General features: G+C 41.8%; 1 protein-coding gene across 3 annotated transcripts in view; it reads right to left on the bottom strand.

Moving 5' to 3' along the window:
• Positions 1-1,948: 1,948 nt before the first annotated feature.
• PIK3CB (phosphatidylinositol-4,5-bisphosphate 3-kinase catalytic subunit beta) overlaps positions 1,949-19,470 on the bottom strand; it is an 85,922-nt gene continuing 68,400 nt past the window's right edge. For all 3 annotated transcript variants that reach the window (XM_053951880.1, XM_053951881.1, XM_053951879.1), the window contains 11 exons: positions 17,935-18,056; positions 16,920-17,063; positions 15,853-15,952; positions 13,463-13,641; positions 12,714-12,823; positions 12,333-12,411; positions 6,739-6,906; positions 6,185-6,308; positions 4,993-5,138; positions 4,051-4,183; positions 1,949-3,579 (listed from right to left, as the gene is read on the bottom strand). In XM_053951880.1, coding sequence (XP_053807855.1) covers positions 3,442-3,579; positions 4,051-4,183; positions 4,993-5,138; positions 6,185-6,308; positions 6,739-6,906; positions 12,333-12,411; positions 12,714-12,823; positions 13,463-13,641; positions 15,853-15,952; positions 16,920-17,063; positions 17,935-18,056 — 1,443 coding nt within the window. In that variant the 3' untranslated portion in view covers positions 1,949-3,441. The remainder of the gene's footprint in view (positions 3,580-4,050; positions 4,184-4,992; positions 5,139-6,184; positions 6,309-6,738; positions 6,907-12,332; positions 12,412-12,713; positions 12,824-13,462; positions 13,642-15,852; positions 15,953-16,919; positions 17,064-17,934; positions 18,057-19,470) is intronic.

Here is a 19,470-nt window from a genome sequence, read left to right as displayed (position 1 = left end):
TGTGAGTGACTTGACAAGAACCAACACCCCACTGCCAAAACAAGCAATACAAGCACGAGAGGGAAAGGAGGCAGCTCCACAGCTGAGGGGCAAAGCCATGGGAGCTCTTTCCCTGGAAATCCAACACAGGACAAGCAGGAGTGTAAAAGCAGCAGCTGTCACCGTTTGTTACAAAATAAATTATTCAAGGTAGAAAGTAAACCCATCAAGTAACCATGCAATCAGTAATAAATGAGAACAAATAAAGATCATTTACACACTGCATTTCAATTTCAGCTGTGGTTTTTAAAGCAGCCCAAGCAGCTTTCCCCTCTGCCAGATGCAATGAAGGCCTTGAGAAGGAAAAGTCATTTTACCAGTGGACATATACAAAGAAAGGTAATTAACATGAGACCATATGAACTGAAGTCCAACACAAAATCTTTAAATTCTCTTATTATAATCTAACCATTTGATGACTTCTGAATTCAGAAACTGGTCTAAAATAATATGTTCCAAATTAGCCCAAATTAATGTACCAATTTAGTATTAGAGCTGGATATTGTGAGGAAAGTACAGAAATAATCAATGGACTGATGTGCCAAAATCCAGTCTTCTTTTGGATGACAAACAGTGTCAAAGTCTCCTTTGACTTTTCACAAAGCAGTTAATTTGTTTCTTTTCTGAATGAAAGTCTGTATGCCACAGGCTGTAGCAAGTATGATGAAAACCAGGGAAAAGTGGTGATCTTTTCACTAATATAATTCAGCAAACCAGGACTCAAAACTTAACATGAAGGTATCACAGAATCAGCTTTGGTGACCTGGTAAATGCTGCTTCCTGCCAGGTTCAGCTCTGAGAGGTCAGCCTGGGAAGCATTGCTGTGAGATGGGATCTCTTCTCAGCTATTTGAAGATCAATTCACAGGAGGAAAACACGTCATTGTCTTTGCTGCCAAACACAAAAATAGACCATTTAACTCGGCTCTAACTTTCTTTTCCCATTCTTGTTAATTAATTGCCAAGAGTAAACATAGAGAAGGTAAAGACAACCGAACACAACACAGCCATTGAAGGGCTATTAACCAACACAAACACTGAGCAAAAGCAGTATTTCTTAATCACCTTTAAATATTCCTCAAGGAACAGAGGCAATGGGATTTTCTCACCATCTCAAGTACTTTTATAACCTGCATTAAACTCGCATCCAAAATCCCCTCAACCACCACAAAACCTCTCTACTCAGTGCAGTACCCCGGTGGTGCTGGAGGTAGGGAAGGTGTTCCTGCACCTGCAGGTCACAGCTGTCACCTGCAGTGGTGCAGAGGGGAGCCTGAGGAACAGCCTTGAGCCACCTGCCCGAGTCCCACGGGATGCTTGGGGTGGGACAGGGAACCCAGCTGCCCTCGGAGCTATGGAAATGAAGGAAATGGAGACGCCACGTTGCTTCTCCTGCCAGAGCCCATGCACACCAGCCCCAGGCAGCCAAGGGGCACTCGCCAACTTCATCTCAAAGTCCTGGAAAAGCTGATGTCTCCCTCAGCAAGACCAGGCATGTCCAAGTGCTCTGTCTCACAGGAAAGCAGAATGTGTCCAGGAAGGGTTCCTTATGCAAATTCACATGCTGTGAATTACCTGAGGATGTCATTACTTTTTTCAGAGCTGTCACCTGCCACGTAGTTTCTTTTTAACTTTCCTGCCATCTGCTATAGAAATAATAATTTTAAAAAGGACATGGCACAGTTTAAATGCTACTATATTGTATATTAAAAAATCAGCCCTAAACCCAACAAAACCAAGCCACATACCACTTGTTACTTTTAGAATATTCTAGAAGTAGAAGTCTTTTGAGACAGATAAGCCCATAGGGTGAGGAGAAGAGAATCAATGCCCTACACAGAACTGACTCCAGGTAAGTTCTTAACCTCTAAAATAAACACAGAAACCCCTAAACAACAAAAACAAAGCACTCTCAACAAAGTAAAACCTACTTTAATTAAATTCATACATCATCCAACATCTCTATGCAGAACAACTGTTTAGTCAAAAAGTAAATATATATATGTTTAATTCTCTTTCAAATGTCCACAAGAATCAAGAGCTACCAGTGTTCCTTGGAGAACAGGCAGTAGTTAAACCTCTCTTGCTGATGTTCAGGAACAATTTGTTACATCTTTTAACCAGCAGTTCCCTATTGCACGTAACAAATTCGCTCTCCATTTAAGCACCTAAAAGCCTGGTACCTCACGAAATAAATTAAAACAAATCCAGTTTCTTCAGCAACCATCTTCAACATATATATCTCAGTAAAGCAACAATCCTGCGAGCTTTTAATAAATAGTCAGAAAATCAGTGACTGCATTGGTGTTCTGTGGAATGATCTTTCCCCATAAACTCTTGCTTCACCGACCAGTTGGGGTTTTTGGTATGTATGCTTTAAAAATCACTTTGTGTAGTATATTTAATGAAAACATCCCTTACATAGGTCAGTACATTTCACAGGGAAGGACTGATCTGAGACAGGAATTTCAGTGTAAGGCTGGAAGGAGCTTCTTGCTGGAGCCAAGCCAAATTGTGCCCCTTTGGGAGCTGAAGGCAAAGCCCCAGAGGCTGAGTGAGAGACTAACCAACGAGGAATTCTCAGGCATGGAATTGGCCTAACCTTCCTCATTCTGAAGGGCTTCTTTTGTGTCTCAAGTCAGAGGAAGAAAGCTGTACAGCCCTGAACATCTGGATGCTGCATCACATGTGTCAGGCGTCCCCCACCCTCCACACACCCACCCTTCCTTCGGCAGCAGCACAGACATGAAGCAGCTCCCTGCAGTACAGTGATACCATTGCTATTTACAGTAGAATTAATGCATCTGTGCAGTAGGGCAGAGGTCATATGAAAAATATACACAATACACTCATTTTTAGCCAGATTAGGATATTAAAAAAAAATGTACTCTTCAAGTCCTAACTTTAAACTAAGAAAAGTTCTGTCAGAGGTCTTCAAACCTCCTGAGGATATGTTAGAGCACATTACTCTAACGTATAAAAACAAATATTTACACCTCCATAAAGTACCAAAGAATTTTTAAAAATGCCTAGTAGCTCTCAGCGTGCAAAATCAGCAGGAACTGATTATCTAGGATGTTCACTAACTGTAGAGACAGTCTTGGAATCAAGCATTCAGAAGCAGAGTGCAAAAGACTCAGGAATTATTTCAGTCCATTTGTTTTCGCTGTCATTTCCTTTCTTGTTTTGGATCAGGTCATAGAATCACAGAACGTGCTGAGCTGGAAGGGACACATCAGGATCAGAGTCCAACTGCTGGCCCTGAGTGGGGCTCCCCACGAACCACCCTGTGCCTGAGAGCGTTGTCCCAGCGCTTCCTGAAGTTTTGTTGGTCCATATCACAGAAACCCTTTACAAACACTTATCAAGGTAACCTTCAACTTAGTGCAAATGCCAGAATCTCCTAGGACCTGTAATCTTTTCTGACAGTGTGAGCCATCCAGTTCACTTTAGTAGTCCAACTTTCCCGCAGAGCTTCATCAAACTTTTGCTTGAACTGTTTTAGTGCTTCTTCCTCACTCTTCCCTAAGGCCAGGGAGTCCTAAGGCAACAGGGAAACAAGGACAGTTAGGAATTTTAAAAAGCACAGTTAAAGCCTCCTTCAGCTTTAAACACAAGCTACAGTGTGTTTTGTTCTCCTTTGACACTTTTTTGCTTATTATTCATTGAGCAATACATCAGTTGGTTTAAACAATATATCTTCCTGGGTTTAAAGATAAAACTGAAAGAGAATGAAGCAAATAATTTTCACCTTTCCAGGTCTATGCTTGTGCATGAGCCAAGATGTAAAATATCCCTGAGATGACTCCATTTAAGATGCACAGATCCTTACCCTCTGAGCACTCAGCCTGACTATAGACCTTGTTCTATAGAGCTGAAAAAGAAAACTTCCAAGGACTGTGTGGAAATCTTCACAGAAATGGAAAACAATTAAAATGTATTAATCTTGGAATCAAAAAAATCACATCCTGGAAAAATGCTGAGTCCTGCTGAGCTGTAGCTCTTACTTTACCTTGAGATACTGGATGTCCTTGACAGAGGTGAGCTCTGGCAGCCCTGCAGTCAGCATCAGTGCAAAGAGGGTAATAAATAGGTTGCCGTGCTTGCGCAGGATCAGGTAGGCTTCCTCACAGTACTGCCGGAACCTGTGCCAGCGGGCAGGGAGCACACAGGGACAGTCACACACTGCAAATGTCTGCAACTGTTATCTGTGTATCTGCTTAACTGTTATCTGCAATCTGTTACCTGACAAACACAGACTGTGGAATGCAGCACGGAGAGGACAGAGATGCCTGCAGAACCTGTGTTTGTGCATTCCCACAGACACATCCCACGTCTCCCCGCTGAGCCCTCAGTACGATACACCACGAAAGAACAGAAGTGCCAGAGGTCATGCTCCCACCTCCCTGAGAATCTGTTAGGTGAAATGCCCTGATGATCCTATGGGGTGGGCTACAGTGGAAAAGCCAAAGCTCTATTACAGTCCCTCTGATCTCTGTCATTTCTAATTCCTTCCATGGTCAAAACGGAGCCAGTTTCCAGGGCTGGTGGATCACAAGCACGTGGCTCCTTGTGGCCAAGCATCCAAGCAAGGCCAGCATGGGGCAGCACAATGAACATGCCCTGATGGACAGGACGGGCAAGAGGGAGCCTCTTCCTAAGGGCAGTGCTTGGACAACAGTCTGGCAGCCCTGCCTGGAGCCCAGAGCTGCTGCAGGCAGAGCTGAGCCCAGCAGAACATGCCACCTCCTGCTGTGGGAGATCAACTGCAGAGCTGCAGCTTCTGGTTCTGAAGTCACCTTTGGACATTCCAGCTCAGGGAGAGCAGTAGATAGTCCTGTAAATGCGTGTTGGCACACTTCCACACAAGTGCAAATGAGCAAACTAACCCCAGGTGGGTTCTGGTATGCTGGAAATTATCATCTCGATTACAAATAGATCAAAGTATACTCACCGACCAAATTTTTCTGTGTTCCCTGTTTTTCCTTGTTGAATAACATGAATGAAATCATAGGTGAGTATGAAAGGTACCCGTTCCCTTTTAATTCCAAACTTGGACTTAAAGTTTCCAAGAATATGCCCAAAATCTATGTGAAAGAGCTAAAAAAAAAACCAAAAAACAAAACAAAAAACAAGTGAAAAATAATCTCTCCAGTGAAATGTGTCACTTTTTAAATATCTCTACAGGATGCAGGTATCAAGAACAGCTAACTCCTAATGTGACTCTCCAAAACCTGTGGTTTCAACCCTTTGGGAGTATTTGGTTCTAAACCACTTCAAGATTTAAAGTCAGTAATAACATCCATACACTTCTAAGTGACCACTGCAGCAAAAGTTTCTCTCAGGTTTAAGCTACTGTTGCCACAGAGAGACGTCTTGGTGGCAGTATCAGACAAAAATGAGCCCAAGGATGAGCCCATGAGGCTCAACATCATCACATCCAAGGCCTTCCCACACAAGGACAGAGACAAAGGTAGCAGAGCTGAGTTAATCTGAAGGACCCTGTGGCAGTTCCCCATGTTAGAATTGAGGTTAAGGGAATTTCAGCTTTCTTTGAGGAAGTACAAACTTAAAAAGAATACTGCAAATGTCTGTAAAACTCTCAATTTTATAACCCTTGCTGATTTTCTATGAAGAATAATTTCAATTAAATCAGGCAAGTTATATTACAGGGTAGCAATTAAGAAAGCACATGTCTAGGTTCTGAGTGCACAGCATTGTGCTGGTGCTGGGTTCCACACTGAGCATTTCTGCAGGGCTGAGCTGCACAGACTCACTTCAGGGAAACCACACTGCTCCAAAACGCAGTTCATGGATTTTTAAGGGCAGTCCTTTGCAAGATACCCTAAGACCACTTTCATTCAATGAATCCGAACCATTATAAGGCCCCTTGGATGTTCTGTAAAAGCTCTGCAGAACAGCCTCTCTCCACACAGAACTGCTGATGGATCAGGCTGTTCTCTGTCCTTCCCCCAGCATTACATTTCCTTTCCTTGAAGCTCTCTCCAACCCTCAGTGAACCACACACAGTTCTAACCATGTGTGCCTTTCCTTTCACCAAGGCACCAAAGAAATTCCAAGTTCTCAAGAGAACTCTTGCACACCAAGGACACAAAAGGCATTCTGCCTACAGAAAGGATTTTTACCTGCCCATTTTTCCTGACCATGATATTGTCACTGTGTCTGTCACCAATTCCCAGCACATATGTAGCTACACAGTAGCCAGCACAAGACAGGGTAAATTCTTCAATGGCTCGATCCAAGTCCTCTCTGTAACCACACAGAAAATTGTATTAGTGCACACTGTTGGAATTCATGTTATGCCTTGGCCTCAAAAAGGATTTTTGCTTGTTTAAATAAGAAGTCCATTAGGATGCTGTAAAACCAGAATTACTTGAGAAAAAAATACTGTAAAGGTAGGTTTGGGGAACAAGCAGTATGGAAGGCAACACCAAGGCTTGAGACCCATGTAGTTTTCTTAGGTTTGCGCTTGTGCTGCCAAATTTCATGTAACTTACTCAACAGCACACAGCCAAAATGCTGCAAATGCCAGACCCAAGGGTACCATGGATCTCAGGCAGAATTTGATATGCTAGAAAAGCAATTAGCAAGAAACCACACCTTCCTCCAGACCAAAAGAGAAACTTCAGAGGAATTTTGTAGCTTATACTATAGCTGAGAGAGTAAGTGTAGAAATTACCCTAAATTGTATTCCTTCAGCCAGTTCAAGAGTGCATCCTTGTTGAAGGCAGCAGCTGCAGCAACGTTGCTGCTGTTTAACTGAATGTCAGCAATGGTTTCTGAGCTAGAAACAGCCTCAATGAGGCCAGAGTGATCTCCAGTTGCTAAACAGCCATAGGGCAATATCCTGCAAGGAAACACAGAATCACATCAGAACCTAAAACTGCAAAATGCTTCTTTATAGTGTATTCCATGTTTGGAGATGAATACTCACGATTTTTGGCTGAATACTCATGTGGACAGTAAACTCTCAAGGGGTAATATACAGAAATTGCTTGTAAAGGTTAAAGACCAGCAATACATTTAAAACTTTCATTTTCCTATTATGTATATAGATGCAAAGAAGAGAGACATTTTAAAAAGCCTAATTTTTCCTTTTTGCTGGAACCCAGTTTCTTGTAACTTCCCAAGACAAGCCACAGAGGGAGCCCTGTGCCTGCATTTGTGAATTCCTGCCCGGACAGACCCTGACCTGCTCCAGTTCATTCCCCATATATTATTGCTGGAAATGCAAAAGAGGATCCTATCCTTTTCCACCGTCTTCCTACTTCAAGAGTAAATGCTAGAAATCCTTCTAAATATTAACATAAAGAATGTTTTCCAGCTCTTACTAAACTGAAGCATAGAAACCCAATGGAAAACAGGAATACATCTCTTAACTGGCTTGGTATCTCAGAACACACCTGTGCATTCACACACTGTGATCAGTGAAAATAGCTCTTACCATATCATTGCATTACAGTGAGACACAGTTAAAGATGAAAATCAAGGAGAGATGTGCACAAATAGGTAAGTGTATCTCTTTCCAATACATTTCCTCCCTCCAGATGCTTAAAAAGCTAAACAGAATGGCAACACCCCATGAGATGGGAGCTCAGCATTTGCAAGGGAAACTTACAGCAAACTTATCAAAGGCAATGCACCACAAATTGAGGTGCCTGCTCTTGTGCCAGGTAGCTCAGGCCAAGAATAGGATCTCAATTATGGTCATGGTCCATGGGTAAGAGAATGAATACCAACAAAAATCTACACTGCAGCAACAAGATATAGACTAGCACTCACTGACTTACAGAGCTGTATAAAACAATTGCAGGACATTAAAACCGATGTGTGTACTACCTTCAGACATACATACATATATAAATATATATAAAGCTTCACTGCTGGTGAAGCTGTCATTAGTGTATATATATAAAGTTTAATATAAGATACTAAGTTTAATAGCTACAAAGCAGAACCACATCTCTAAACTAACACAGCCTATTATCCCAAGCCATGGAAGAAAAATAAATAAAATTCCCTACAAAATTAAACACAATTTTTTTGCCTTACAGCTATCAGGGAATTGAGCAGTTCCTCCGCCAAGGGGATAACACAACTGAAGTGATGCAAGTAGCGGTGCCTTGGAGTGGCTACCTAGAACAGAGGCTGGACAAGATTCAGAGAATAAAGTGAGTATTTATTGAAGGCCTTCAATAGCTACACCCTGGGCAGTCAGAAGCCTCCCAGAGGCTGCACCCAAGGGGGACAATGGGCACCAGTTTTTCAGACAATTGTGAGTTTGGTCCATTCACATATCAGGGGTTAATCCTCCAATTACAGCTTCAGCTAATGAAGTCACTTACCCCCAGTTTGCTCCCCCCTAAATCACTTTTTTTATACTTTTGGGCCTGAGACAGTAAAGTGTCCTTGGATCTCAGGCCCAGAGGGATTGTTTTGTCTGACCAAAATGTGAAAGACAGTTAACTAACACTCTGTATGGAGTTTGGAGTTATACACTAATGCAGTACAGGATCTGAAAAACATGAAAGCTAAAATCCTAAGGCATCAGAAGCAGTAACAATATGGACTGGGATTCTTCCCTACTGGCAACAAAGTGCACTGAAAACCAGATTCAACAGGCTATTTCAAGAGCACTCAACTTCAAAACAACAGCAGAAATGCAGGCTTGGAACATTCTTCCCGTTTCTGTTCTGAGCCCTGCCCAGTCTCAGCCCTGTCCCCAGAGCAGTGGAGCAGGAGGGTGGCTGGGATTGCCACTGGGCATGGGGAAGCTCTGCCCATCCTTATCACCACAGCCCAAATGAGAGCCAAAGCTGGCCAGGTTAAAGTGCACACTGGCCTCCTTCCATGGCACCGCAACCCACCCCGCTCACGGCTGAGCCGGGCACACGGCCAACAACTTCCCCTTCAAAAGCAGGCAATGATGAAAGCCTCCAGCCCCTGGAGAGCTGTGTGCTTACAACTGCAGGAAAAAACATCCTTGTCAGAGAGACAGTTTGACAGGAGTCAAGTTAGGGACAAATCCTCTGGGCCCTTTCAATCTCATCCTGGTCTTTCTGACTTCAGCATCTGTCAGCAGGATATGCTCCCTGCTTTTTAAAGCCAGCAAAAGCCATGGACACATCAATACTGAAATCCTGGGTAGGACAGAAAATTCTCTTCACTCATTTAAAACTGTTCTTTATTTCAAGTGTTTGATTCACCAAACCAGTGCCCTTCCAAACACATACAAAATACTGGTAATTTATCAACACATTCTCTGTAACTTCAGGTCCAACAGTTTAAAAATGATGACATGTTAAAGAGTTGTAACAAATACATTTTTCAGTATGTGTGTAAACTCTGATTTCACTCATACACAGCCATGTTACCTCAGATCTCACACATGTAAGGGAGACAAAAATGAAAGCCACTATAGACAGGCACTGAAATAAAAAAAGTGTTTCGGAGAATGTCCTGCATCTGGTCAAAAAGTAACCAAGTATCAAACACTTTTATGACAATTTACCACAGCAAAGGTGACTTGGCATAGATCAAACTCTTCAAATTTTTGTTGCTGCTACTTTACTCATTTCTCCACTAACTTTGATGCTATAACAGAGCTAAAGCAGCCCAAACACTTTCTGAGACAAGGAATTTCCTGAGAGGTGCAGCACCACAGACCCCACAGCATCCTTGGGAAGACAGATGTTGTGCTCCTCTGCTGTGACATGTATTTGTACTAGGCCATCTACTTCCTGCTCAGTGTTCAGGTACAAGTTTGTCTTAGAAATTAAGGTGTGGAGATTAACTAAAAAAATATACTTTTTGCTTCGTTCATTTCTCTCTGCTACTTGGATGATGTTTGAGGTAGACTGACCAAAGGCAGAGTCCTCCAAGTGTCAGTGTTTGTCTTGGTGCTGGTCCTGTTCTGGGAAGCAGATCCAGCCTATGCCCCAGGCTTTCCTCAGCTGTGCCCATGCAGGGAGCCCAGGATGAAGGACTTACAGGAGCACATGGTACCATCTTCCTGCACACAAGTGTCCCCTCTGATACACCCCCTGCCCTGTTTGTCACCCATAAGACAAATTAGTTGTCCGTTAAACAAACAAGCAAACATTTCTCCTCCTTCAGCTCTCAAAATCGATATATATTTGGCGTTCCTCTCTAGAGCTGAGAAATCCCACCGGGAATATCATGCTTGCTTTAGACACAGACTGAGCTTAGGTTTCATTTTCAATCACTGCTAGAGAACTGAGTGTGGACTTCAGTGCAATTAGAAGGGAACTGATCCTGTCCCCAGCTCAGTGGTGCACTGGCTGCCATTTGATCCATGCCTCACGGAAGCTGGACAATCTGCTTGTGGCAAAACACAGCTGATGGGAGCAGCAGCAGCCAGAGCTGCTCTGACACTGCTGGCACAAGTGAGAAGCCCTGCTTTTACCTGGATGGAGTTACCAGACTCTCTGCAGGGGAAAAAAGTTGAAAAGTGCAAAATCCATTGTGCATCCACAAATCGAAATAACTTCAGGGAAACTAAGGATGATACAGAGCAACAAGCAAGGACTGCACTCTTTGGTATGGGCATGTGGCACTGTATTTTGCAGGAAAGCAGCTCTGATACTACTTTTTCAGCTGAGACCATGCTTCTTATCCAAAAAAAGTAACCACTGAGTCCTGACTCATGAACATGGCAAAGAACTCACTCCACCACTGCTGGCTCATAGATTCTGGAGTTGTCTCTTTTTGAGAGAGATGTAGGCTATAAACACAGAGATGCCAAAGCCTCACCCTACTGGCTGTGCCCTCATGCTCTGGGTGTTCTGAGTGCTGTTTTGGCCAACTCTGTTCTCAAGAAAGGTCATTTCAGAGCCTTCTCTTGGCAACTGCCCGATTAATCTCTTTGACAGACACTGAACTGTAACCCTGTCTCCTAAAATCCTGTAACCCAGGATTTTATTTCATAATGGTAACTATGACAGGATGAATGGAAGGAAGATGCTCCCAGTTAAACAAACAAATTGAAGAGGCCAAATATAGAACTTCAATTCTCACTAGGAACTTCCCCTTCTATTTTTTTTTCTTTGCAGAGCTTTAAGAAAAATCTTGGATATCAGAGCTTCTTTTTGGCTTTCCTTTGTTGCATTAAAAAAAAAACAAAAAAAACTTAGTCAGGAAAAGCATATTTGATGACTCTAATCACTATTCCTGTTTGCTAGGCATGGTGTGTGGCCCAGGCTGGAACCACAACAGTTTCTGAGAAGGCAGCCACTGAGGAATGCCTCATCTGGGATTCCATAGCTGCCAGAGGCTGTCCTTGCCCTCAAATGCTGGATCAGCCTCCTCACAATCCATTTATAATGACATAAATGACCTAGGGCTTCCTCAAGTCAGTGTTCAACTTCACACACACTCAACCATCTCATCACAACTGTACCTGTCCAGAAACAATTTGTAATTCACATTCCCACCTTTCCTTAAGCATCCTCAGTAATAAATTGATAATTTTACTAACCTGTGCTGATGTGCCCTATGTACTTCCCACTACTATACTTGAACCATAAAAAATTTGAAAAGACCTCCAAGAATCTATATTAAGTATTTCAGGCAATATTTTAATATAAGAACTTCTAGACTTGTATACAAAACTTACACACAGAGGATTACAGCTCTTGAACAGGCATACAAAATTTAATTTATGGCTAAAAATGGTTTCTAATTGTGTGACACCCAGTACCTTCTTTAGGACTATTTTCCTAAAGTCCAATTAGAATTTGTGAATTATATTACCTAAAACTGGTTCATAAATTTGGGTGGAAAGGTTTCCCATGTACTAGTGGGTTGTGTGATAACACTGAGCAATGACTCATACTGTTGCTCTTAGGAATACTCCAGTATTCCTCAAAGAAGTCATGTTTACCTGATCAAGGATACAAAAGTAAGAAAGCTGCTATGCAAGGGACTTCGGAAGATACAAAGATATTTCTGATGGGAAAAATGCATTCTGGCATCCAAACTGTGTTTTGCCAACAAGAGAAAGTGACTTCAGGGTTGCAGATGTTCCCAGTGGCTCTAAGTGCTGGTGTGAGCAGCAATGAGAGCTCTGCTCACATCAGGAAGGAGCAGAGGTAATGCTTCCCACAGCCTGCTCACCTTGGCCATGACAGCTGGAACCTCTGGGCACCCCAGATGTATAGAAAAAGGATGGTGGGGAAGGTGCTAAAAGCAGGAAAGCTTTATTTCTCAACCAGACCCTCCATCCAAGGAAAACAGCCCTTGGGAGCTCCTTACCGGAGATCCAGGCCAGCCTCTTTCCACAGAATGTCCATCAAGCGCAGAATCTGCAGCGTCAGCATGTCCTGACGGAGATCTGCAATGAGAGGTGACACCGCTGCTTCAACTCCTCAAACTTCCTCAAGCTCCCAAGGCCTTCAGAAAAAGGTATCTAAAAATACTCACTCAGCCTAAGGGTTAAAGTGGTATTAATAATAAATATATCACCCTGACTGGCAGTGTCCATGCTTTGAAACTCAGTCAGAAGATGCTTAACTGGTTTACTGATGTCAGAGTAATCCATGTTTACATTATGGCAATAGGGAAGAACACAGCTCAAGTGCAAACATGCCAGTGAAGAAGGAAAAGGAAAAACTGAAAGTTTCTAGCATTTCTTACCGTCACCATTTTTAAAGATGATCCCTACAAGATCTCCTCCAAACATTTTGTTGTTGTACACTATCCAGAGAGGCTTCATTTTAGAATCCATATATCTACACTTCTCAACGCTAGAAGAAAACGTGACACAAGTCTTAGTCAAATAGGAATAATTCACCTGACAAGATCTAAACATGGTTCAGAACATAAGAGAACAGGTAGACTTCCAGTCTGGAAATACTTAAATGCTCTGTCTGCTTTCATTCTGCTGCTATGTCACGAGCAGTCACCAAGCTAAGAACACATTTGTTACATGTGGAATGTATTTGCTACTGACTGGTGAATATATCTCTACTGCTTAAATCAAGCACCCTCATTTTCACAGAAAATTGTTTTCTTTATATCCTTTCCCATCAATTTTTAGACTCCATATTTAAGTGTTGTGGAAAGTTTTCGTGGCCTTTGTGCTTATTGTTAAAAACAAAAGTCAGGAATGCAGTCAAATACACTTTCAGGCTTACATTTAAATATGTTTAGCCATGGTAATGCATTGACTAAGACAGTATCAAGTTTCATGGTGGATCACTAAAATCTTCTAATTTAAATGATACCTCAGAAGATGCCCAGCAGAGCTTCTGTCACTACAGGAGAAATTCCCTGTGGCAGCACGTGCTGAACAATGCAGCCAGAGGAAGTTCAGACACAAATGTGTTCCTGCTCTACTGCTGCCATGCAAAGCTATGGTGAAATTGCGCTCACTCTTCACTTACTGCAGCTCTGAGAGTATAACAGAAGGGTTCAGAGGAGACTGGAGGTCAGAAAGTGCTTCTCTGTAAGCATTTTGTTTCAAACACGTATGCATTGCATCTTTGCCTTTTGCTTTGCTTTGCTTCATGGCATTCAGCTTAATTAGACTATTTAAAGTCTTCATTTTATTGAGGGCTTCCACCTGAAAGAGATATTTTATCATTAAGAGTTATTGCTCTGATTTGAGATGTAACAATGTGAAATTCCATTTCACAACAAAACCACTTATTACATAATTCTACAACTTCTTAAAAATTGAAATAATGGATGGAAATTAAGTCACTCATGTTTCAGAAATACCATTTTCATAATTAACAGAGACACTGATGAGATGAAAGCTCCTAAGCCTTGAGTCACTTTTAAAAGCATGACCTAACATTTCCAAAAAAATGAACGAGGCATTTTAATGTATGACACATTAACACAAATTCCTTCTTCAAAGTACAATTTTTAGTTCCCTATTTCAACAAAGCACATAACTAGGTGCCCCCTAGGCATCCTGAAGTAACAGGAACACTGATTATTTCATACTCTAACAAACTGAGACATTACTGGAGATGAGCTGTGGATGCAGACACTTCATTGTTCACATTAAGTTGCATCCAAGGAGGAATGACCACGTGACCATTTGCAGACAATTTTCACAGAACAAAGTCTTAAATGTGTGTCATTAAAATCCTGCTGAAGTCAGGCAGAACACAAAAGCTTTAATTGGCTACAGTGTTTAAAATCATAGCATCGCAATTAAGCAAAATTTTTACCTTAGAAGTGTGTAAAAAGTCAAGGCAATTATTTGCAATAATACAGATGGGTTTAACTCCTTTTCCCCCTTCTGCTTTGCAAAGCTTTTTACTGTTCCAACATCTCTAAGGAAACTGGTGATGTAAATGTGCAACACTGACAGAGCAAAGCCCTTTGACAAAACTAGCCAGCACATACAGCAAATACAACTACATCTAAGCAACTTTTGGACCAAACAGTTCTTCTAACAATCAGCTGTGCTTGCACCAGTAAGGTGCTGAGCGATACACAGATTCTCTAGCAAACAGCAGAAATGCAACAATTATGAAAGCTCTTTTCTATACAAGGAAGCTTCAGCCTGACTTACAAGGTGCTGAGTCAAAAGTCACCCCTCCCACAGCCTGAACCCTGCCAGGCAGGATGCTGTGGAAATTGTATGGAGTTTGATTATAAAACTGGGCAGTGGAGAGCTGCCAGGTCAGCCATCTGTCAAAACCAAAAGGGCTCTGCTTTTCCACTATTCTAGGAGCTGTACAAACATCAGTGACAAGGGAACAAAATGGAACCTGTGTTGTACAAACAGGAACTTTTTGAAGTATTTCTACTTTGAATTTCTTCCGTGTTTGCACAGTTGGGAATTTTTTTGCCCCTTCTTTGATTGTACTGACATTTGCTTCCTGTAAAGTGCACAAAAACTTTACTGACCTTACATCTATTGCTTACAGCATTTCACCACCTACTCTTTTCATGATTTTGACAATGCTAGGGAGCACACATGGAAGAGATGGTCTTTTCCACGTCCTGTGAGCTGCAGCAATAAAGAGCACAACAGAACATCCCTGTTCCACACGCTCCCAAAGCAGTTTCAATGCAGACAAACACCATGATCAGTTACTCATTCACTGAGTGAATCTCTGTGGCCTGATACAGTAAATACTTTAACTCCAAAGAGAGACCAGTTTTCAAATATTTTTAAGATCACAATCTAAACTAACTCACTAAAACCACATTAGAGACTTGAAACATGATTTGTGAGTGTCTCTTAATGATCTGGTGGTACAATTATTAGTGCTTTCAAAAGCAAACCTCTTGTGCTTACCAGGGTATTTAAAAGCAAACATATCCCTCCTTTGTTCTCTCTTTTTGTGTGTGTGTAAATGACAGGCCTATATTAACACTAAAATGAGTATTTGGGTAATTTGCAACACCTTTTAACAAAAGTCAAAGCTGCAGGAAGTAGTCCTGGAGTAATCTAAGTAAAATTTAGGACAAGCTACCCTTACAAGGAGAAAAACTTGAAATGCACAGAAGCCCTTCTTCAGTTAATCCAGAGAGCCTCTGTTGTGTCCAGAATACACAGACAGTGCTGAAGGTGTCTCACAGGTCTTAGAGCACTGTAAAACCAGCTCCCTGAGGCCCCACAGCCCTGGCTGCCTTCTGTGCCACGGACGCTGCTCCATCACTCAGCCCTTTTAATGCCCTGTGTCACTCATGCCTCCTTCTCTTCTGCACTGCCCAGCTTTGTCAAGGCAGCCCAGGAGCAACGGAGTAAGGATGGGGCTTCCAGGCTTGGAGAGGTCAGGGTAACAGGAAAGGGAAGGGAAGTCCCTACCTGTTTAGCCAGCACCTTCATGTGAGCCACGCTCCCCCTGCAATAAGCCTCCAGTATCAAACCGAACTGCACCGACACGGCGGGGATGTGAACCTCCGACCTGCCAGGGGAAAAGCTGCTCATCAGACCACAGCATTCACACAACTGCATCGTTCCAGTCACTCAGAAACCCAAAACAAACACAAAAACCCCCAAACAAATATTAGATCACCTCACGGTCACGCCGAACATTAGAACACCTCACGGTCACGTAGCTGAAACAAGCCAGATTTCCTAGGAGATGCTAGAACCCCTCTGTGCTGGAGATGAAGAGGACAGGCCAATTTGGATGCAGGATCCTTGCTGCTCGAGGGGCAGCAGGGCTCATGCCAAGAGCTGGTGACTGAACACCTGCTTCAGGACCCCCTTTTATTCAGAGCAGCACTGAGAAGTCACTGAAGGGCTGACTTTAAGCCACACATTCTCCATTCTTTGTAAGGGAAAAGCCCAATTTGCCTGAAGGAGAACACTTTGAAACAAACCACTGAATTTTGTATCAGAGCCAATTATCCTCCAAAACATTTTCACGTAACACTTGCTCTTTTTAGCTAGAAATATTAAAATTAATTGTGTTCTAAAGACAGAATCAACCTATCCAACCTATTCCAGTCCATTCTGCAAGGCTTCTGCCATTCACGAAATTGCTTATCAAAAGCAGCAAGAATACACAGAACAGCTTTTATTTTCTGTTAGACTTGCAACAATAATTTTTTCCTAACTGTGAGGTATAAATATTGTGCTTTTACTGTACCCACAGCCAAAATAAACACTATGGGTATTTACAAACCTAACTCATCAGGCAGTCAGAGCTGAATGCAGTTTAGAATACTTTCATCCAAGGGTAGCTTACAGACCACTCTAATTTATTTTTAATGAGAGGTCTGATCTATAGATGCCAAAGACAAATAAATGAAGAGGAGTTGTGGGGCACTATGATAATGGCTCATTTAGAAAAAAACTCAAGAAATCTTATTTGAAAGCCCAATCAGGCTCAATAGTTCCAGAAAGATGAAAGGAAAATCTCCTACCTCAGGTGCCAGAACAACATCTGTCCTATTCTCCGATTGCCGAGCGCTCTTTCCAGGAGAAACCTGGAGAGTGCACAATCCAGAAAAGGCTCATACTTCAGGACTTGTACAAGTTGGAGAAGATACTGAGAGAGCTCTTCATCACTAGAATGAGGTACATAAATGATTAGTGCTACTTTGGAAATTCAAGTGTATATGACAAACCCAACAGTGACAGAATTTGGTTCAATACCAAGAGTGTCTCCCTATCACACAGAGAAGGACAACACACAACTTAGTGCAATTTCCAGATGGAAATAATTCCAGATGCATTCTTATGATGGAATTCTAAGCACCCAAATTCCTTGTTTGGATTGGAAAGAAGTCAAAATATTTTTTTTTTTTTTACCCCAAAAGTCTATCCTTGACCATTAAAAATTAATCACTGAAGTATTCACCACAGAGAATTCAGAATTCAAGGACAGGAAAAGTGCAGTAATGATAATGTTACACAAGTCCTGCCCTAGGTTACAGAGGGCAGCAAATGAAATGCAATAAGGGAAGAACTGCAGAGAATGAAGAAATCTGTGAATCAAAACCAAATCTCTTGGTAATTCTCTCATTATTTATTACATGCTGCAGCTCACATTCCTATTAAATGGTACAGCAGAGTGGAGGTGGCTGGGTGCCAGGCATTACAGTACTTGACTCCAGGGGTATTTCTCCCTTTGTTACTAAAACGTTTCTCTCAGAGTTTCTCTCTCTCCTTTGCCCAAGAAAGGGATGGACACCCAGTCCTCTCTGGGACAAAGGTGAACTGGTGTTCTCCTTGCAACATGGAAAATAATCATCATTTCCTACAAGGTGTCAGAATAAGGTGGTTTTATTTAGCTGCCAGTGAGCCTCTCCAGAAATCAGACTGCTTTATTTGGCCACCTATTCATGGCAGGCAGTGTGTTCAGCTCTTTCCTCTTGGTGTTCTTTTATCCTGTGAGCAGAAAGAATGAAGTTTGGCATCCCAGAAACCCTCACCTACCTCATCTGCCTCAAACACCCCACTGCATATTCCCTGACATACTGGTCAGGGTAGTTGAAATCCAGCAGCTCCAAAGCCTCCCTGGGCAGCAGCTTGGGCCAGATCTGCAGGAGGGCCTGAAGCTGTTCCAAAAAAAAGGTGACAGATAAGGACACAGGTGGGTCTCACTGCTCATAAAGGCACTCAAATGAACAGAAGATGGTGACCAGCTGAAATGGGCTGGGGGGCTGTAAAGAGGAGAGAAATAATTTGGGGTAGCTGGGCCCACCTCTAAGTTTGTTATTCTTTAAAATGACGCAAATTATTTTTAATCTGAAAAACCTTCACATGCAGACACAATGCACAGTAAACAGAAATCAGGTAACACCAGATATGTATGCTTTAAAAACAGACATTCAATAAAAATAAGATGTTTTGTAAGTGCTCTCATAGATATATTACCATTTTGGTAACAGTGAAAGTTTTCTACAGGATAAAAAAAAAGTTTTTTGTTGAGAGAGAGCTTTCTTTACCAAAAATATTTGTCCACCTCAACTGATGGAGCCTTTTTGAACTTTCACTGTGAATAGCAATGAGCTTAAATTGGGAAAAAAAAAAAAAAAGAGTCAGGTTAGATATTAAAATAAATGAAGAATCCCTAGACTGATGCAATAATGTGCTGGGAAAAAATGACAGAATACAGTGATGCATAACTTTGAACTACCAAAAAGAAGAACATTTAGAGGCCTCACAAAATAAATTGAGTTTATTGCACTGTTATGAAGCTCACAGCTACCTGCTGAGAGCAATATGTATAGAGTTGTATCACTGAAACAGTGCACTATAGATACAAATAAACACTTTAATGCACATTAATATAAATGCATATTAGTATAAATTCAGTGTATCAACAGCACAAGATGTTTCTTTCTGTAGGAACAAGTCATGATAATAATACCCTTCCCTACAAATTAGGTAACACAGGTTATTTTATATTTCAATAGCAACTTATAAAATCTGAATAATTAAGATCTTGTTTTTCTCCTGATTTCATAATTACTTTACAGCAGTGAAAAGCCTTTATTTCTACTCTGTCACCCATCAGCTCCTACTTCCAGTTCCAGTAGGACTAACATGAACTCACATTCTCAGCCCACATTTAACAGGCATGTTTATAACACCATTTATACACCTTGGGAGCAGATTCTGAACTGAGTGATCATTTTTGTGAAATCCAGAAAGCAAGAAATGGGCATGAATCACAGCACAAAGACAGGGCTGTGCTGCAACTCCACAAGTGGAGGGGAAGGATCAGCTAAACTCTTTCCATGGGCAAATACAGGTATGGACACAGGTACAATCCATAATGATGTAAAGTAAAACTAAAGGTGTTTCAAACATAGATGTGACATTCCCACAGAAAAATACACTCAGATGTACACTCCAAAATCTACTGACCCAGCAAGGATCAATGATGCCAGTCCTCTGTCAAGGACTGCAGCCAGCAACATTTCCATAGCAGGAACACCGGCACTGAAACTCTGCAGGCAATACTAA

This window comes from Vidua chalybeata, chromosome 10 (assembly GCF_026979565.1).
Source record: "Vidua chalybeata isolate OUT-0048 chromosome 10, bVidCha1 merged haplotype, whole genome shotgun sequence".
Taxonomy (NCBI): Eukaryota; Metazoa; Chordata; class Aves; order Passeriformes; family Viduidae; genus Vidua; species Vidua chalybeata.
Note: the sequence above shows the minus strand (reverse complement) of the source record. Positions and strands in the feature narration are given on the sequence as shown.